Source organism: Oncorhynchus masou, chromosome 22 (genome assembly GCF_036934945.1).
Source record: "Oncorhynchus masou masou isolate Uvic2021 chromosome 22, UVic_Omas_1.1, whole genome shotgun sequence".
Taxonomy (NCBI): Eukaryota; Metazoa; Chordata; class Actinopteri; order Salmoniformes; family Salmonidae; genus Oncorhynchus; species Oncorhynchus masou.
Genome location: NC_088233.1, coordinates 44,745,750 through 44,768,032, shown reverse-complemented (window position 1 = coordinate 44,768,032; position 22,283 = coordinate 44,745,750). Strand labels below are relative to the sequence as shown.

Here is a 22,283-nt window from a genome sequence, read left to right as displayed (position 1 = left end):
AGGAGTTTGTGTTATGCCCGCCATCACATTTTTTGGTAATTGACATGAAAGGTTTTTGAGCATAGTTTTTATGTTAACAACATTTTTTGTCAAGAAATTATAAATAGTTTCACAACCCTGTTTATAAGCCTTTAAATTATATCAAACTCAACCATTTACCCTTTCCATTGATGAAGACATGGATGTCTTATGGTAGGATGGAGTATGCAAAATGGGTCAAGTGTGAGCACACCTCGATCTCCTAAATGTTTTGGCATTCAGGTCCAAAACGTTACATTCTGACTACTTCTACAATGGGAAAATATGTTGCTGCTGCCCCTGGAGGATGATGCCTCCTGGGGGATTGTGTGGTGGTAGTGAGCGGTCTAAACCAGTGGTTCTCGAACCTCTCCTCAGAGATCCCCAACTGTTCCATGTATTTGAACTATTCCACCGCAAGCACCCCTAAGGCAACTAATCATCAAGTCTTTGACTAGGTGAATCAGGTGAACTAGTTCAGGGCTAAAACTAAATTGTGAAACTTCTGGGGGTAGTCTAAACTACCTAACCTTTTCCATAACAATATGATATGAAAAGAGAGTCTGTCTTGTTTGTGTCTTCCCCAGACAGCCATGGTTTTGTCATGTCCTTCACCTGTCGGTTCCCATCATAGTAACAAAGTATGAGGATGTGTATGTCTGTCTGTCACTGACTAACTGTCTGACGAGAGAGACTGTTTGTATATTTTGATGGTGGTGAAGCCAGAAGCCATCATTACTTCACCTTCTGTAAAATAGTTTATTATCTCTCCTGTGCACTCGCCCTTTGTCACCCCCATCCTTTCCTTTCCCGCTCTCCCATTCCCAGTTGATCCTGAACCCCACCACCAACGGACCCAAGCAGGCTGAGCTCCACAAGATGGTGGTGTCCAAGAACAGTCAGGATGTAGAGCTAAAGATCCAACTAGCTGTCCGCATGGACAAACCCCCCAACATGAAGCACAGCGGGTAAGAACTACACTACCCAGTCATACTGAGGTTATGAAATACACTACCCTGTCATACTGAGGGTAGGAACTACACTACCCAGTCATACTGAGGGTAGGAACTACACTACCCAGTCATACTGAGGGTAGGAACTACACTACCCAGTCATACTGAGGTTATGAAATACACTACCCAGCCATACTGAGGGTAAGAATTACACTACCCAGTCATACTGAGGGTTTGAACTACGCTAACCAGTCATATTGAGGGTTTGAACTACGCTAACCAGTCATACTGAGGGTATGAAATACACTACCCAGACATACTGAAGGTAAGAACTACGCTACCAAGTCATACTGAGGGTATGAATTACACAGTTGGCATGATATTAGGTGGCAGTGGAGGTCAGGGAGGCAGGCAAGCTTAGATCACACTATAAAGAATTGTATAGGACCCTAGAGTTTACTAGGATATATTTGTATGGGATATGTATGTTTTGTGTGGAGATATAATGAAAAACAACAAAGTGACTAACGTTTTAAGGGTTAGGCTGTAATAGAATCTGTCATGAGAACACAAGGCAAAGAAAGGATAGCAGCACCCCCTAGCGGTGGCTGATAGAGGAGATGGAGAGAAAGAAAAGGGTAGAGAGGAAGATGATGAGCTAAGGAGCAGAGGCACGGGTAACTTCTGTCTGTCAGTATGCGGACAGAACATTTTTTTTATATGAGTTGTATGTGTGTGTTCAAGTCACTCTGCCTTGTCTATTTGATTGGAATGCATTATTTCAGGTACATTTCGAAGATATTGAATGTATTTCATGTTGGGCTTCCTCACTCCAACAGAGGGCAGGCCAGCTCCATTTTTAAACCCAATGACATTCATGCCATCAGTCAAATCACTGGAATAGCAAGACTGGTCTTATCTGGCTAGAAAATGTCTAGGGATGCTCAATCTAAGCCGAATTGAACCAATCCTTCCTCTTTTCAGTGAAAAACATCTAATTCCAGTCTGTTCTTCAGTTCATGCACCATGGACTGCAAAGTAACAAGTTGACTTTTTGACTTTTGCATTGCCTACATTGCTTCTGAATAGATAGCACAGCCCCCGTGATATGCAACTTTTCAGGGAAGCTATAAACCAATATTCACAGGCAGTTAGAAAAGCCAAGGCTAGCTTTTTCAAGCAGAAATTTGCTTCCTTGCAACACAAACTCAAAAAAGTTCTGGGACACTGTAAAGTCCATGGAGTCTCTGGCAGTCTCTATGGGGGTGCCACAGGGTTCAATTCTTGGAACGACTCTCTTCTCTGTATACATCAATGATGTCGCTCTTGCTGCTGGTGAGTCTCTGATCTACCTCTAAGCAGACGACACTGTGGACACTGTGTTAACAACCATCCAGACGAGCTTCAATGCCATACAACTCTCCTTCCATGGCCTCCAATTGCTCTTAAATACAAGTAAAACTAAAGGCATGCTCTTCAACCGATTGCTGCCTGCACCTGCCTGTCCATCCAACATCACTACTCTGGACAGTTCTGACTTAGAATATGTGGACAACTACAAATACCTAGGTGTCTGGTTAGACTGTAAACTCTCCTTCCAGACTCACATCAAACATCTCCAATCCAAAGTTAAATCTAGAATTGGCTTCCTATTTCACAACAAAGCATTCTTTACTCATGCTGCCAAACATACCCATGTAAAACTGACCATCCTACCGATCCTCGACTTCGGCGATGTCATTTACAAAATAGCCTCCAATACCCTACTCAATAAATTGGATGCAGTCTATCACAGTGCCATCCGTTTTGTCACCAAAGCACCATATACTACCCACCAGTGCGACCTGTACACTCTCGTTGGCTGGCCCTCGTTTCATACTCGTCGCCAAACCCACTGGCTCCAGGTCATCTACAAGACCCTGCTAGTTAAAGTCCCCCCTTATCTCAGCTTGCTGGTCACCATAGCAGCACCCACCTGTAGCACGCGCTCCAGTAGATATATCTCTCAGGTCACCCCCAATTCTTCCTTTGGCCGCCTCTCCTTCCAGTTCTCTGCTGCCAATCACTGGAACGAACTAAAAAAATCTCTGAAACTGGAAACACATCTCCCTCACTATCTTTAAGCACCAGCTGTCAGAGCAGCTCACAGATTACTGCACCTGTACATAGCCCATCTATAATTTAGCCCAAACAACTACCTCTCCCCCTACTGTATTTATTTTGCTCCTTTGCACCCCATTATTTATATCTCTACTTTGCACATTCTGTAACGCTCCGGGTGTCGTGGGTGTAACGCTCCGCTCCGACGTGCAGGTCCAGCAGCGCGTCGACACCGGCCTCGAGGTCGACCTGGAGGATGAGGTGCAGGGCGATCCGGATGGAGGCGATGGAAATCCCTCAACATTGATGGACCCAAGATGTCCCCCACTGGTACCCAGCACCTCCCCTCTGGACCGTACCCCTCTCAGTCCACGAGGTACTGCAGGCCCCTCCCCCGGCACCTTGAGTCCAGAATGGCCCATATCGTATACACCGGGGACCCCTCGATGTCCAGAGGGGGGGGGGGACCTCCGGCACCTCACTGTCCTGCAGGGGACCAGCACCCCGTAGTGCCGAAAGACGTGGGTGAATAATGCCTCCGCAGTCTGTAGGGATACCGGAAGGAGACGGCAGAACTTAGAGAACTGATCCACAATCACCAGAACCGTGGTGTTCCCCTGAGACGGGGGAAGATTGGTCAGGAAATCTACGGATAGATGCGACCATGGCCGTTGTGGAACGGGGAGGGGTTGTAACTTCCCTCTAGGAAGGTGCCTAGGAGCCTTACTCTGGGCGCACACCGAACAGGAGGAGACATAAACCTTAACGTCCCTAGCCAAGGTGGGCCACCAATACCTCCCACGAAGGCTCCCCACTGTCCTCGCCACCCCAGGGTGATCCGAGGAGGGTAGGACTTGAGCCCACCGAATCAGTTGGTCCCGAACACCAAGCGGCACGTACTTTCACCTCGCCGGACACTGAGGAGGCGCGGGTTCTGCACGTAACGCCCGGTCCATGTCCGAGTCCACCTCCCATACCACTGGTGCTATCAGCCTCGAGGCGGGAAGGATGGGAGTAGGTTCGGTGGACCTATCCTCCGTGTCGTAAAGGCGGGACAGTGCGTCAGCCTTTACGTTCTGGGAGCCCGGTCTATAAGACGATGTAAACCGGAACCGGGTGAAGAACATGGCCCACCTTGCCTGATGTGGGTTCACTATGAATGCTAGAGAGGGGTCCGGATGTGCCAACACGGGTGCATCCGTGAACAGCGCCTTCAATCTGTTGAAAGCTCCGTCCGCCTCTGCTGACCATTGTAACCGCATCGGGCCCCCCTTCAGCAGTGAGGTAATGAGAGCTGCTACCTGGCCAAAACCCCAGGTAAACCTCCGGTAGTAGTTGGCAAAACCCAAAAACTGCTGCACCTCTTTTACCGTGGTCGGAGTCGGCCAATTACGCACGGCCCTAATACGGTCACACTCCATCACCACCCCCGAGGTGGAAATGCGATAACCCAGGAAGGAGACTCATTTAAAGAACACGCATTTCTCAGCCTTGACGTATAGGTCATGCTCCAGCAGTCTACCAAGCACCTTGCGTACCAGAGACACATCCGCGGTGTGAGTGGCTGAGTAGATCAGAATGTCATCGATATAAACAACAACTCCCTGCCCGCACAGGTCCCTGAGAATCTCGTCTACAAAGGATTTAAAAACGGCTGGAGCATTCTTTAACCCATACGGCATGACGAGATACTCATAGTGGCCCGATGTGGTACTAAATGCGATTTTCCACTCGTCTCCCTGCCGAATATGCACCAGACTATACGCACTCCTGAGATACAGTTTTGTGAAGAACTGCGCTCTGTGAAATGATTCCACCGCCATAGCGATGAGAGGTAGTGGGTAACTATACCCCACTGTGATGGCGTTTAGACCTCTATAATCAACACACGGACGCAAGCCTCCCTCCTTTTTCTTCACAAAAAAGAAACTCGAGGAGACGGGTGAGATGGACGGCCGAATGTACCCCTGTCCCAGCGACTCCGTGACATATGTCTCCATCGCCAACGTCTCCTCCTGGGACAATGGGTACACGTGACTCTTGGGAAGCGCAGCGTTTACCTGGAGATGTTATCGTACAATCCATTCCCGGTCGATAAGGTGGTAATTTAGTCGCTTTCTTTTTATTGAAAGCGATTGCCGAATCAGCATAGTCGGGGGGGGATGCACACCGTGGAACCCTGGTCTGGACTTTCCACCGAGGTGGCACCGATGGAAACTCCCAGACACCTTCCAGAACACTCCTCTGACCACGCCTGGAGAACCCCCTGTCTCCACGAAATTTTAAGATTGTGCCGGGCCAGCCAGGGAATCCCTAGCACCACTGGAAATGCAGGCGAATCAATAATTTAAAGACTGATACGCTCCCTATGATTCCCCTGCGTCACCATGTCCAGTGGAACCGTGGTCTCCCTGACCATCCCTGACCCTAATGGCTGGCTATCTAGGGAGTGCACGGGAAAGGGAGAATCTATCGGCACCAGCGGAACCCCTAACTTAAGGGCGAGTCCGCGATCCATAAAGTTCCCAGCTGCGCCTGAATCGACTAGCGCCCTATGCTGGGAAGAGGGAAAAAAGTTAAGACAAACATGTGGCCAACAGGGGGTTCTGGGTGAGTTTGATGCTGACTCACCTGGGGTGATCGAGAAGCGTTCCGCCTGCCATCTCTACTCCCAGATGGACCCCCCCAGCACCGATCGGCCGTGTGTCCTCTCCGACCACAGCTGGAGCAGGGGGGGGCCTCCTCCTCTGGTACACCTCGACACGGCCCCTCCCAAATCCATCGGAATGGGAGCGGAGGGGCCGGGTGGTGGAACACACAGGACCCTCTCCGAACGCCCGTGGGCAGCCAGTAGATTGTCCAGGGAAAGAGAGGTGTCCCGACATGCTAGCTCCCTGCGGACGTCCTCCCGGAGACTACACCTGTAGTGGTCGATAAGGGCCCTGTCGTTCCACCCAGATCCTGCTGCCAAGGTCCGGAGCTCCAGCGCATAATCCTGGGCGCTCCTCTTCTCCTGCCTAAGATGAAATAGTCGTTCTCCCGCCACTCTGCCCTCTGCAGGGTGATCAAACACGGCACGGAAGCGGCGGGAAAACTCTCGGTAGTGCTCCTTTGCTGAGTCTGGGCCATTCCAGACTGCGTTCGCCCACTCCAGAGCACGACCCGTGAGGCAGGAGATGAGGACACTCACCCTCTCCGCTCCCGAGGGAGTGGGTCTGACGGTGGCCAGGTATAGGTCCAGTTGGAGTAAAAACCCCTGGCACCCCGCCTCCGCTCCATCATAAGCCCTCGGGAGCGTCAGACGGAGAGTGCTGGAGTCGGGAGATGGGGAGTCCGGAGCCGGGGGAGCCGAAGGTGGAGAGAGGAGACCACTCCTCTCCCATCGGTCCATTCTCTCAATCATTTGATCCAGATCCGATCCGATGGAGGACGGTGGTATGGTGGAGAACCCGTTCCTCCATCGATGGGAGAGGGTTGGCCGCTGCTCCTGTTGACTCCATTTTCAGGTGCGGGATTCTGTAACGCTCCGGATGTCGTGGGTGTGGAGTCAGACGCAGGAAACAGAGAGTTCAATACTGTGCTATTTAATGCACTCACGAAACACTGGGTGCTCAAAAACAAATGCCGCCAAACACGGGGGACGAAAACAGTACAGCAGAATACACGACCAGGAACAAACACGTTCGCCTACTTCATACACGAAGGTTACAATAATTAATCCCGCACAAAGAAACAGGCGGACCGGCTGTCTAATAAAGCCCAACTAATAACTAACTAACAGGTGCTAACAATAAACATACAGGGAGTGAGCGGTAAGAAAATCGGTGGCAGCTAATAGGCCTGCGACGATGACCGCCGAGCGCCACCCGAATGGGAAGGGGAGCCACCCTCGGTCGGACTCGTGGCACATTATTCCACTGCAAATCTACCATTCCAGTGTTTTACTTGCTATATTGTATTTACTTTGCCACCATGGCCTTTTTCTGTTGCATTTACCTCCCTTATCTCACCTCATTTGCTCACATTGTATATAGACTTGTTTTTCTACTGTATTAGTGACTGTATGTTTGTTTTACTCCATGTGTAACTCTGTATGTGTCGAACTGCTTTGCTTTATCTTGGCCAGGTCGCAATTGTCATAGAACGTCCGTGTGTGGCAAAAGTTTGGATATATCTAGTCAATGGATGGTGAAATTAAAATGATGGAATTAAAAGGTAAAGGAGAAGGATAGGCTACAATGACCAAAAGAGAGGAGTTGCCATATCCGTAATGTTATCGAGCCAATTAAGGAGGACTATCATAGTAACTTGTAACGACATTAGAAGCTAAATTCGGGTTTCCTCAAAATAATAATTGTTGCAAGATATGACATTACATAATAAAGGAATTTGAATATGTGGCAAGAGAAAAGATCATTTGCCCTTATTAAATTCACCAGATCATGTTCCATCAATGGATGTCAATTTAACTCGCTTGACTTCTATGATTAAGCAATAAGGCACAAGTGGTTATGGTATATGGCCAATATACCACGGCCAAGGGATGTTCTCTGCACGACGCGACGCAGAGTGCCTGAATACAGCTGTTAGCCGTGGTATATTAGTCATATACCACAAACCCCCAGGGGCCATTATTGCTATTATAAACTGATTACCAACGTAATTAGAACAGTAAAAGTAATGTTTTGTCATATCCGTGGTATATGGTCTGATATACCACCGCTTTCAGCCAATCAGCATTCCGGGTTCGAACCAGGTTTATAATTAAGCAATAAGGCCTGAGGAGGTGTGGTATATGGCCAATATACCACGGCTAAGGGTTGTTCTTATGCACACAATGCAACGCGGAGTGCCTGGACACAGCCCTTAGCCGTGGTATATTGGCCATATACCACAACCCCCAGAGGTGACTTATTGCTTTATAAACTGGTTACCAACATAATTAGAGTAGTACAAATATTTTTTTTGTCATACCTGCGGTATGCAGCCTGATATACGGCTGTCAGCCAATCAGCATTCAGGGCTCGACCCACCCAGTTCATAATTGTAAATAAATCCCCTTTGTGCATGCATTACTATAGATAAATCTGACAGCAGAGTTTGAGTGATAAAAGTTGGACAGAGGACCTCAAACTCTGAGCAAGAAACACTTGAATGAACATAAAAATATATTTAATATAGTCTACAGTAGCCTAGACAAGCCTACAGTAGCCTCGACAAGATGTAGGCTAGATGTAAACAGAACAATTTAGCAGCTTGCTTAGTTCAAATTAACAGACTAATTTATTCAACATGAATAGCGAGGCTATTTCGCAATAACAAGTGTTTGTGTTTCCCAATAGCCCGCTGGAATTGACTACTGAGGATGGGGTCATAATTTCAATCGCTAAATTAAATATTAATAATATGTATATGAACTGAATATGCTTGTCAACAACAGTTACAGGCTGTTTATTAAGCTGTTTTTCCAGCTCCAGGTAGGCTACACAAGTGGCACAAATTGATTTGCATTGACTCCAGTGATATCGTCATTTCAACATATGTATTGTATCAAATGGTAGCCTGCAATGGCATATCAATTAATAAACTTGATGGCCAACAGAGACAAATGTATTATTTTCCACATTTAGTCTAATGTCAGTTTTAAAGAACCACGCGAGGGAGTTCCATAACTTCCGTTTCAAATGTCTACTGTAGACCCAAGAACTGAGCACTCATAAAGCACCTAGCTTGTTTAATTTAAGCAGTTCAATATTAGAATGCAGTTTAAGCCACCTCCGAGCGTATTTATGTAATATGCTCTAGTGCGCCCAAAGTCGTTTTCCAGTTCATTGTCCGCATTATTACTGATGTGCATCAGTTCTAGCATATTAATATGTTTTATGGAAAAAGGGTTGGGAATAGGTGTCTTCACAATCTAAATAGCCTACCTACAACTGGTAAAAAAGTTGCCACAACATGCATGCTGTGCTGCTCTGTCTCCTCTCGCTCACGGGACTCAGCCAATAACTGGATTGCTCTCTCAACACACACACACACACTCCTCCTCACTCCGCAACTGCCTGCCTGACAGTCAGCAGCAGGTCACGGTGAAATATATATATTTTTTTAAGAGAAATGCCATGGCGGCCGCGGTGCAACTTAGAAATAGCCCAAAAACCTGCAACCAATGCATTTTCACCTGAGACATCGTTTTCTGAAGTGGCCCAATTCAGCTCGAAAACCGCAAACATGGCAACACTGCTGCTCCCTGTTACGCTTGATCACAGATCACAGTACAGCCCCTCCGCCACTGACTAGAGTGGCACCTCTCCCTTTATCAGCTCTGGTTAATAAAGTAGATTAAAACATATATTTTCTTCTGCTTCCTTCACTCGGATCGGGTCTGTATCTGCCCAGGTCTGTATGGAACTGGTCTAGTTGTCCTCAGGTCCATTTGGAAGGGGACTCGATATAATATAAACAGGTTTTATGCATATCGGATCCCGGTAGGAAAGTCCCAGGTCCATCTGTTTGGACCTGTGAAGACCTCTCGTGCAATTCCCCTGGGAGGACTGGTTGAGGTCTACAACAGCCTCCCTGATGGGCAGCATTGTGAGGTCACCTCATAACTATGGCTCTGCTAATTAATGAAGAGAGCCGGGGTGCTGAGTGAAGTGTGTGTACGCATTTGCGCATGCAGACTCTTGCAAGTGTGTGTATGTGTCAGTCTATCTGGATGGTAAGTGGCTCCCCCTAATTGGCTAGTGCCTTCAAAAGTGTATTATCATCCCAGCTGACCCTTGGAGTGTCAAGGACACCAGGGTGCGCGCGCACACACATAACACACTAGGCACACCTGAGGACTGTCCATTCTAGGAAATAAGAAAGAAAGCGAGCAAAGGGGGAGAGAGAGACTGAGAGGAGGGGGAGAAAGAGAGACAGACTGACAGACATACAGAGAGATGGAGAGGTTGTATTTTCAGGTTGAGTGCTTCACCATTAAAAGCAGCCATCTGTTGATGGGAGCCGAAGAGGCAGAGAAGAGAAGATGGAGCTCTGTCTCAGTTCTCCCAAAGACTGCAATCTGCCACCACCTCCAACCTACCAGAAAAGGGGGAGAAGGGGGAAGTGCGAGGGAGTGAGTTAAAGAGAGGGGGAGAGCGAGAAGAGGCACAGGGTGGGTTCTGGCTCAGTTCTCCCAAAGACTGAAATACTGCAATCTGACACCAACATCAGAGAGAGAGAGTTGGCCACACCCCACAGGAAGCAGAATTTGAATTGAAGGAAGTATAATTTAATTCAAAGAAATTCAAAGCTATTCAACCAAGACATAAAACATAGTCTCATTCATTTGACAAATCGGACAGTTATTAATTCAAAGAATACAAATACCTTTTCAAATATTTGTTTGATTATATCTCAGATGTCAAACAGTATTTGTCAAATAAATGTATTTGTTTCTGATATTTAAAACATTGAGGGAATTATAGACAACCCACATGTCCTTAGAATGTTTAGAGACCACTGTAACTATTTCAAAATAGTTTTAGGGACAGATCAACATCTCAGTGTTTTAAAAAACCAAATGCACCCCCCTCCCCAACATTAACAATGTTTTCACATGACCCTCCCCTTGTACTGTAAATATATTGAACAACCTACCCCCTCATAGAATTAACTAAGATAATGTTTACGACCACATATAACAATTATTGTAGTGACCCTGGGTTTCTAAATGTGTATATCGACTTTGCCACTTCAGCATGCTTTTGTGGCACAGTCGATGCCACGCAAGGCTACAGGCCACAAGGGTGAGGGTTCACTGAGCTCTGTCTCCCTGCCTGTTTCATTACACTACAATCAGAACCGGCTGCAGACAATGATCAGCTAGGGGGATATCATATTCCCAACATTTTTGATGCCATATTTATAATTATATGAAATATAGTAACCAGTCAAAGTTGGACACACCTACTCATTCCATTTTTTTTTTTTTTTTTTTACTATTATCTACATTGTAGAATAATAGTGAAGACATCAAAACTATTAAATAACGCATATGGAATCATGTATTACCCAAAAAAAGTGTTAAACAAATCAAAATATATTCTATATTTGAGATTCTTCAAAGTAGCCACCCATTGCCCAGCTTTGCATACTTTTGGCATTCTCTCAACCAGCTTCATGAGTTAGTCACCTGGAATGGATTTCAATTAACAGGTGTTCCTTGTTAAAAGTGATCAGTTGTGTTGTGACAAGGTAGGGATGGTACACAGAAGATTTGGTAAAAGACCAAGTCCATATTATGGCAAGAACAGCTAAATAACCAAAGAGAAACTACAGTCCATCATTACTTTAAGACATTAAGGTCAGTCAATACGGAACATTTCAAGAACCTTTAAAGTTTTGTCAAGTGCAGTCGCAAAACCATCATGCCCTATGATGAAACTGACTCATAAGGACCGCCACAGGAAAGGAAGACCCAGAGTTACCTCTGCCTCAGAGGATAGTCTCATAGTTCAAGTAACAGACACCTTCACATAAACTGTTCAGAGGAGACTGCGTGAATCAGGTCTACGTGGTTGAATTGCTGCAAAGAAACCATTACTAATGGACACCGATAATAAGAAGACTTGCTTGGGCCAAAGAAACACAAGCAATGGTCATTATTCCCAATGGAAATCTGTCCTGTGGTTTGATGAGTCCGATTTGCAGCTTAGGTGAATGGATGATCTCGGTGGTTTCCACCGTGAAGCATGGAGGTGGAAGTGTGATGGTTGGGTTTGCTTTGCTGGTGACAATGTCAGTGATTTATTTAGAATTCAAGGCACACTTAACCAGCATGGCTACCACATCATGCTGTATTGATACGCCATCCCATCTGGTTTGCGCTTAGTGGGACTATCATTTGTTTTTCAACAGGACAATGACCCAAAACATACCTCCAGGCTGCGTAAGGGCTATTTGACCAAGAAGGAGAGGGATGGAGTGCTGCATCAGATGACCTGACCACCACAATCCCCCGACTTCAACCCAATTGAGATGTTTTGGGATGAGTTGGACCACAGAGGGAAGGAAAAGCAGCCAACATGTGCTCAGCATATGTGGGAACTCCTTCAAGACTGTTGGAAAGGCATTCCAGGTGAAGCTGGTTGAGAGAATGCCAAGAGTGTGCAAAGCTGTCATCAAGGCAAATGGTGGCTACTTTGAAGAATCTCAAATATGAAATATGTTTTTATATGTTTAACACTTTTTTGGTTGTGTCTTATTTCATAGTTTTGATGTCTTCATTATTATTCTACAATGTAGAAAATAGTAATAAAATAGAAAAACCCTTGAATGAGTGTCCAAACTTTTGGCTGGTACTGAATATGGAATGAATTAATAATAAATACTAATAGTTGTCCTAGTTCCCATCCTGACAGACACCTCGTTAACACTGCCATGATCAGCCTGTTGCATGATGATGAGTAACATCATGGCCCGGGTCCTAGATGACTTTGTAGAGTTGTGTGAGGAATCACACTTGGTCATCAATACCAACAAGACCAAGGAGATGTGCATAGACTTCAGGAAGTGTACAACACCTACCTCTGCAACATCTATCAGAGGTCAGACTATAGAGATTGTAGAGTACAAATACCTGGGTGTCCTCTTGGACAATAAGCTTCAGTGGAGTAAATGTACAGACCTGATCTACAAAAACAGCCAACAGACTGTACTTTCTCAAAAAGCTGGGATCTTTTAATGTAGACTGTACTATACTGACTCTGTTTTATGAATCTTTCATTGGGAGTATTTCAACTTTTTGTGTTGTTTGTTGGTTTGACAATGCCACTGTCAGCCAGAGAAATATGCTGAGAAGGACTATCACCACAGGAAGCAAGGTACTTGAAGTCAACCAGACAGGCCTGGATGAGATCTTTAAGGTCAGGGCCCTCCACAAGGCTCACAAAATAATTTTAGACCCAAGCCACCCCCTGTACCCAGACTTTGAACTACTCATCTCTGGGCACAGGTATAGGGCACCGCTCAGCATGAAAAACAGAACTAGACAATCATTTGTGCCAGGTGTGATATCCCTCCTGTATAGCTCGGGCTAATGTTCCTACCGACTCAGTAAGTCCAGCAGTCTAGTGTTTTATGAAAGTTCTATTGTCAATTTTGTTTCGTATTTAAGCGGCACTTTAAACGTGTACATGACACTGCAACAAAATTGACCCATGGGGACAATAAAGTCAGTAAGTCATTTTCCACCAACATGTTTCTGTACCGATACACCACACTACCAATAATCAATGCATTCCGACTTCGGGCACTTCAATATCATGGTTTGCGTTTCCAACACGACAATAAATAAACTATGTCTAGTATGTCACACTTTTTGGTGTTTTGAAACAGATGTCTCTTTCCAGTCATCAATTGGCCACTGCACAGTTTGGATTGATTGATTGGTTGCTAGATTTTTATTTGTCGATAAAAAAACAATACGTATGTACACAGATTTTTTTAAAGGGATGGGGATTGCACAATAAAGTCGGGGACTTAAGTCCCCCGTTGTCCCTATTTTTTACATAAATACATGAATGCAGACATATTACAGAGATAGAAAATGCTCTACCTCCAGATGAGTATGAGATGGGAGTTTAAGTTTAATTCTTACAAGCTTGTTTGGCTGGTAGCTTATTCTTTAGATCTCTGGGGCTGCTGGTGAACCATGATGTGCAGGCATAGTCAAAGTCACACTGGACTAGCGCACTTGAGACTTTACGGTGTCTATAGCTAGGTTTCCATTGAATTGACGAAAGATTTTAGTGTGAATGTTCTAAAATCTTAATTAAACCAACATACAATTTCAGAGTTTCCTTTTAGTAAAATGTGGCGCTGGACAAGATGACGGTGAAGATTTTAATTCACTGGACATTGTCAGGACCCGGTTACGAACCTGGGTCTCCGGAGTGAGAAACAGTCACTTAACCAACTGAGCCACGAATAGTCAGCAGAACCCAGAAGATGAGGCAGACACAGCAGTACTTAAGACGGTGTATTTAATAAAGTAAAAAGGAGAAGTCCTTAAATACAAAAATGGCAAATCCAAAAGGTGGTAGGAATAGCACAAAAAAGCCTCAAGAGACACTCAAAAACAAAAACAGAATTCCACAAGAGCATCCACCGGAATCGACAAGAAAACACAGAACACTAGGGCTGGGTGCTAACATACAAACACAGAGCACAGAACTGAGGGAAACTAAGGGTTTAAATACAATCAGTGGAAACGAGGTACAGGTGCAAATAATAATGGGGAACAAGGGAAAAAACATAAGGTCAAAAAGCACAATGGGGGCATCTAGTGACCAAAACCCGGAACAACCCTGGCCAAATCCTGACAGACATTTGAGAAATTTGATGGACATCTATATGCATTCAGATCCAACATGGCGCAGCCAGCGCCATCAATAAACAAGGGATATTGGACATTTTATGTGTCCTTAAAAACAGCCTATAACAAATGACAAAAACACTATTCCTTGTGTTTCGATGTGTAGAATATGCAAAACTTTATAGCCTATTTTTATTTTTTCATTTTTTATTTCACCTTTATTTAACCAGGTAGGCCAGTTGAGAACAAGTTCTCATTTGGGGCGGCAGGGTAGCCTAGTGGTTAGAGCGTTGGACTAGTAATCGAAATGTTGCAAGTTCAAATCCCCGAGCTGACAAGGTACAAATCTGTCGTTCTGCCCCTGAACAGGCAGTTAACCCACTGTTCCTAGGCCGTCATTGAAAATAAGAATTTGTTCTTAACTGACTTGCCTAGTAAAATAAAGGTAAAATTAAAAATATATATATATATATATGTAGCGAGGGCCAGCCAACGAGCGCATACAGGTCGCAGTGGTGGGTGGTATATGGGGCTTTGGTGACAAAACGGATGGCACTGAGATAGACTGCATCCAATTTATTGAGTAGGTTATTGGAGGCTATTTTGTAAATGACATCGCCGAAGTCGAGGATCGGTAGGATGGTCAGTTTTAAGAGGGTATGTTTGGCAGCATAAGTGAAGGAGGCCGATTCTTGATCTAACTTTGGTTTGGAGATGCTTAATGTGAGTCTGGAAGGAGAGTTTACAGTCTAGCCAGACACCTAGGTATTTATAGTTGTCCACATATTCTAAGTCAGAACCGTCCAGAGTAGTGATTCTAGTCCGGCGGGCGGGTGCGGGGCAGTGATCGGTTTAAGAGCATGCATTTAGTTTTACTAGCATTTAAGAGCAGTTGGAGGCCATGGAAGGAGTGTTGTATGGCGTTTAAGCTCGTCTGGAGGTTTGTTAACACAGTGTCCTAAGAAGGGCCAGATGTATACAGAATGTTGTCGTCTGCATAGAGGAGGATCAAAGAATCACCCGCAGCAAGAGCGACATCATTAATATATACAGAGAAGAGAATCGGCCAGACAATTTAACCCTGTGGCACCCCCATAGACACTGCCAGAGGTCCGGACAACAGGCCTTCCGATTTGACACACTTAACTCTGTCTGGGAAGTAGTTTGTGAACCAGGCGAGGCAGTCATTGTTGGACGGGGGGGCTACCTTCTTAAAACAATAATTGTCGACCGCACGGTTCAGCTTTCAGAGATTTGCGCACTAAATGTATCAGGGCGTTGCATGCATAGGCCAATAGGCTTAGGTGTCCACTGAATAATATTAATATCGAAATAAATAAATAAAACGAATTATATACAGTACTGTACAAGAGTTTTAGGCAGGTGTGAAAAAATGCTGCAAAGTAAGAATGCTTTCAAAAATAGACATGTTAGTAGTTTATATTTATCAATTAGCAAAATGCAAAGTGAGTGAACAGAAAAAAAATCTACATCAAATCAATATTTCGTGTGTCCACTCTTTGCCTTCAAAACAGCATCAATTCTTCTCGGTACACTTTTTGAAGGAACAGTTTTTGAAGGAACTCGGCAGGTAGTTTGGCCCAAACATCTTGGAGAACTAACCACAGTTATTCTGTGGGATTTAGGTAGCCGCACGTGCCTCTCTCTCTTCATGTAATCCCAGATGGTCTCTATCATGTTGAGATCAGGGCTCTGTGTGGGCCATACCATCACTTCCAGGACTCCTTGTTCTTCTTTACGCTGAAGATAGTTATTCATGACTTTTGTTGTATGTTTGGGGTCGTTGTCATACTGCAGAAGAAATTTGGGGCCAATCAGATGCCTCCCTGATGGTATTGCATGATGGATAAGTATCTGCCTGTACTTCTCAGCATTGAGGAGACCATTAATTCTGACCAAATCCCCAACTCCATTTGCAGAAATTCAGCCCCAAACTTTCAAGGAACCTCCACCATACTTCACTGTTGCTTGCAGACACTCATTCATGTACCGCTCTCCAGCCCTTTGGCAAACAAACTCCTTTCTGCTACAGCTGCCATTTTTCTACTCCCCGGTTCCTGTGTTTTCGTGCATAGTTGAGTCGCTTGGCCTTGTGTCCACGTTGGAGGCATGGCTTTTTGGCCGCAAGTCTTCGATGAAGGCCTCTTCTGACCAGACCTCCATACAGTAGATGGGTGTACCAGGGTCCCACTGTTTTCTGCCAATTCTGAGCTGATGGCACTGCTGGACATCTTCTGATTGCGAAGGGAAGTAAGCATGATCTGTCTTTCATCTGCTGCAGTAAGTTTCCTTGGCCGACCACTGTGTCTACGGTCCTCAACATTGCCCGTTTCTTTGTGCTTCTTCAAAAGAGCTTAGACAGCACATCTGGAAACCCCTGTCTGCCTTGACATTTCTGCCTGGGAGAGACCTTGTTGATGCAGTATAACTACCTTGTGTCTTGTTGCTGTTCTCAGTCTTGCCATGTGTATGATTTTTGACAATAAACTGTCTTCAGCAACCTCACCTTGTTAACTGAGTTTGGCTGTTCCTCACCCAGTTTTATTCCTCTTACACTGTTGTTTCTGTTTCAGTTAATGATTGTGTTTTAACCTACACATTTAATTGATGATCATCAGCACCTGTTTGGTGTAATTGTTTAATCATACACCTAACTATATATGCCTACAAAATCCCTGACTTTGCATGTGTACCTAGAATAATTGATGCTGTTTTGAAGGCAACAGCTGGTCACACCAAGTATTGATTTGATTTAGATTATTCTTCTGTTCACTCACTTTTCATTTAGTTAATTGATAAATAGAATCTATTAACATGTCTATTTTTGAAAGCCTTCTTACTTCACAGTATTTTTTCACACCTGCCTAAAACTTTTGCACAGTCTGTACTGTCTATGTACAGTGGGGCAAATAAGTTTTTAGTCAGCCACCAATTGTGCAAGTTCTCCCACTTAAAAAGATGAGAGAGGCCTGTCATTTTCATCATAGGTACACTTCAGCTATGACAGACAAAATGACACCAAAAAATCCAGAAAATCACATTGTATGATTTTTAATTTATTTATTTGCAAATTATGGTGGAAAATAAGTATTTGCCATCAGGTGTAACTCTAATGAACTTATCCTCTGCAGCAGAGGTAACTCTGAGTCTTCCTTTCCTGTGGAAATGTATAAATATTCTGTATTTACTGACCTTCATGTCTTAAAGTAATGATGATTCTCTTTGCTTATTTGAGCTGTTCTTGCCATTATATGGACTTGGTCTTTTATCAAATAAGGCTGTCTTCTGTATACCAACCCTACCTTGTCACAACACAACTGATTGGCTTAAACGCATTAAGAAGGAAATAATTCCACAAATTCACTTTGAACAAGGGACACCTGTTACTGGACTACCTCATGATGCTGGTTGAGAGAATGCCAAGCATGTGCAAAGCTATCATCAAGGCAAAGTGTGGGTACTAAGAAGAACCTCTGATATAAAATATATTTTGATTTGTTGAACACTTTTTTGGTTACTACATGATTCCATGTGTGTTATTTCATAGTTTTGATGTCTTCACTATTATTCTACAATGTAGATAATAGTACAAATAAAGAAAAACCCTTGAATGAGTAGCTTTTGGTACTGTATATATAATGCCTATATAAACGAAGAGAAGCTTAGGCCTATCCCCAGAGTTATAGAGATATACAGGTGGCATGCTAAGACACTGACATGTATTTCTTTATAGCAGATGGCTACTGCCTCTGCTATACAGATATAGACGTACAGAAGGATGGTAATTCATAATTCAAATATTCGTATAAAGATTAACATTATGTTTGATTTATAGGAGTAACTCTGGAAGGCCCTCACTTCAAGTGCAACGGTTCGAGTCAGTTGGAGCACTGGGGTGCACTGCCTTCATATCATACCCTGCATTAGCTGAAGTTTAATTTAAATAAAAAATAAAAAACATTTCTAAGCTTTATTAGGGTAATATCAAAAGTAAGTCAAGCATTGTTTATAGGGAAAATACGAGCAGAATAGCAAATGTAAATGAGTGGAAAAAAATGCACTACCCTCCCCAAAGCAAAAAAATGAAAAGTTTGACAACCATCCCCTATTTTGGACCACCCCTCCCCCAGTAAACCTTGATCTGTCCCATAGAAGAATGCCTTAATTGTTTAAAATGTTTCAACCAGATGCTACATGGCATTGGTAACCATGCATGATGTCAACATAAATGTTGTGTAGAATAAATAAGCCAATTGAATTTAATTCAAATTGTATTCAAGTTATGCTTCCTGTGGGGTGTGGCCAATGCAAGTCAAATTCCAAAAATCAATTGGAATTAAAGATCAATTCACAACTCAATTCAGAATTGACCACAACCCTGATATACAGTACATACATAAACAGAGGAGTGCTTTCATGCTCGCTCTGTCTCCTCTCTTTCTCTCTACTCTTCACTTAAAACAAAGTTTTTATTTATAGTCATTCAGCACATTTACTCTCTCTTCCTCTGTGTCTGCCTTCCTCCCCATCTCTGTCTACCTCCCTGCTCACCTTTCCTATCTATTTCTCTATATCCCTCTCTCTTCATCCTCTCTCACACTTTCAATTCACCAAGTCGGAAAGATTTAACATCTAATGACTCCCCATCCCGCATGAGGGAGCGTAATCATCGACTGACACTAATTAGCATAACGCAACGGACATAAATATTCCTAGAAAATATTCCTATTCATGAAAATCACAAGTGAAATATATTGAGACACAGCTTAGCCTTTTGTTAATCACCCTGTCATCTCAGATTTTCAAAATATGTTTACAGCCAAAGCTAGACAAGCATTTGTGTAAGTTTATCGATAGCCTAGCATAGCATTTTGTCCAGCTAGCAGCAGGTAACTTGGTCACGGAAATCAGAAAAGCAATCAAATTAAATCGTTTACCTTTGATGAGCTTCGGATGTTTTCACTCACGAGACTCCCAGTTAGATAGCCAATGTTCCTTTTTTCCAAAAATATTATGTTTGTAGGCAAAATAGCTCCGTTTGTTCTTCACGTTTGGTTGAGAAATCGCCGGGAAATTGCAGTCACGAAAATGCCAAAAAATATTCTAAATTAGCTCCATAATATCGACAGAAACATGGCAAACGCTGTTTATAATCAATCCTCAAGGTGTTTTTCAAATATCTATTCGATAATATATCCACCGGGACAATTGGTTTTTCAGTAGGACCGATTGGAATAATGGCTACGTCTGTATTTTACGCGAGAATCACTCTGAGAGCCATCAGGTAACCAGTTGCGCAATGTAGCCGCTTACGGGTATTCTTCAACATAAATGCGTAAAACTACGTCACAATGCTGTAGACACCTTGGGGAATACGGAGAAAAAGTAATCTGGTTGATAGCCCATTCACTGCTCAATAGGGACACATTGGAACGCAGCGCTTTCAAAACATGAGGCACTTCCGGGTTGGATTTTTCTCAGGCTTTCGCCTGCAATATCAGTTCTGTTATACTCACAAACAATATTTTTACAGTTTTGAAAACGTTAGTGTTTTCTATCCTAAACTGTCAATTATATGCATATTCTAGCATCTTGTCCTGACAAAATATCCCGTTTACTACGGGAACGTTATTTTTCCAAAAATGAAAATACTAACCCCTAGTCAGAAAATTAAGAACTCTTCTCCCACCCCTCCCTTTTCTCAATCCCTTACATTCAGATACCCCCTCATTTCTCTCTCTCTCTCTCTCTCTCTCTCTCTCTCTCTCTCTCTCTCTCTCTCTCTCTCTCTCTCTCTATCTCTCTCTCTCTCTCTCTCTTCACCCCCTTTATTTCTCTTTGGGGACAACTATGTGAGTGAATTGGCTCCATCCACCCACTCTGGTATTACTGTTGTTGTTCCTGTGTTTTTCTCCCCCCTCTCTCTCTATTTAAATGATATTTATTTTGCTTTATTGGCATGACGTAACAATGTACATATTGCCAAAGCGTACTGTACTTTGATACATTTACAATATTAACATAATTAAAATCATAATAATCCATATTGTCAACGGGACAATCAGTAACAACAATAATCAAGGGTAAAAATAACCATGCAATCGGCCATAACAATGGCATAGACGACATGTGCATGTTGGTTGGTCTGTCAGACACTGTCTCTAATTTTATGGCAGGCAGCAATGTAGTGTGCTGCCAACCCACAGCTCTCTGCGTCTTCCCCCAACAGGACGGGTAGCCTATTTTCATCAGAGAGGTCTTTGAAAACTTAAATAAGGGTTTACAATTTGGGGACACTCTAATTGTTTGATATATATTTGAACATTTTGTCAGGAAATGCAGCTCTGTCTCAGGTTCTGCTGTGGTGCTGTGGTTGCACAGCCTTTCCTCTACAGGGAGCCAGGTTTTCCTGCATCTACCTTTCTCAATGGCAAGACTGTGCTCAGAGAGTCTGTACTTTTTCAAGGTTTTTCTAAGGTTTTGATCAGTAACCATGGTCAAATAGTTTGCCATGGTGTACTGTTGATTTAGGGCCAGACAGCACTGCATTTTGCTTTGTTCTTGTGTTTGCCAAGTGTGTTATAATTTAGTTTATTCGGATTAATTGGATGCTCTGGTCCTGAGGCTTTAGTGTGTTAGTAAAACAGGTTTGTGAACTCAGCCCCAGGACCAGCTGGATGTGGGGGCTCTTTTTTTTTGCTCAGCTTTTGTAGTTTCCCCCTGGACATGTAGAAGAATCTTACAAAATCTCTCTCTCTCTCTCTCTCTCTCTGTCTCTCTCTCTCTTCTCTCTCTCTCTCTCTCTCTCTCTCTCTCTCTCTCTCTCTCTCTCTCTCTCTCTCTCTCTCTCTCTCTCTCTCTCTCTCTCTCTCTCTCTCTGTCTCTCTGTCTCTCTGTCTCTCTGTCTCTGTGTGGCGCAGGGGTCTAAGGCCCTGCACCTCAGTGCTTGAGGCGTCGCTACAGTCATTGTAAATAAGAATTTGTTCTTAACTGACTTGCCTAGTTAAATAAAGGTTCCATTTAAATAAAAATAATCTACTGGTTTTGAGAGCCTTTTGAAGGGGGCCGAGGGGCTACTAATAATGACTGGAAGACAATGGAGTCAGGACAGACACCACCAGGGTGTGTGTACAATGGAGTCAGGACAGACACCACCAGGGTGTGTGTACAATGGAGTCAGGACAGACACCACCAGGGTGTGTGTACAATGGAGATAGGACAGACACCACCAGGGTGTATGTACGTGTGTGCATGAACCTGTTTTTGGCTAAGGGGTTTGTGTGGACGTTGAGAAAGCTTGAGAATGTAAAATGTGCAAAGTACTTTGTAACATGTAGGTGCAGTTCTAACAAATGTCCACACAGGTGCATTGTTACTCCAAAACTTGAAGTAGCTGCAGGGTTGATGTTGCAGCCTGTTTCATTTAGTTATTGTCCAGTTTTGAGTTTTTATCAATACCTATTTACTTACTTATCTAAATGTTCAAATAATTAATATACTGTGTTTAACATTTTAAACAATTGGGAAGATTGGTAGATGGTAACTATTAGGACAAATCTGAAAAAATGCTTTAAAATTCTTTTTTTAATCTAGAGATCTCTGACCATTCTTGATAGGCTTACAGGGTAGTCTTTTCTTTCTAGTTGACTTGTTATCCCTTTTGAACATAACCTTCTTTTAATGTACACTTAAACCCCTTTTGACAATGTCATTTCTGGAGATATTTTGTTTATCACACTTAATATGTTTGATTTGGTTCAATCTCGATAAATGGCTCTCTTTGCCCCGGAAGTACTTGCTTTTCTCATAGTGACAGTTTTAAATACTGT

At 43.7% G+C, this 22,283-nt stretch overlaps 1 protein-coding gene across 1 annotated transcript in view; it reads left to right on the top strand.

Annotated features, from left to right (window-relative positions):
* LOC135509565 (calcium-dependent secretion activator 2-like) overlaps positions 1 to 22,283 on the top strand; it is a 159,060-nt gene that overhangs the window by 48,609 nt on the left and 88,168 nt on the right. The window contains exon 6 of the mRNA XM_064930326.1: positions 847 to 986. Coding sequence (XP_064786398.1) covers positions 847 to 986 — 140 coding nt within the window. The remainder of the gene's footprint in view (positions 1 to 846; positions 987 to 22,283) is intronic.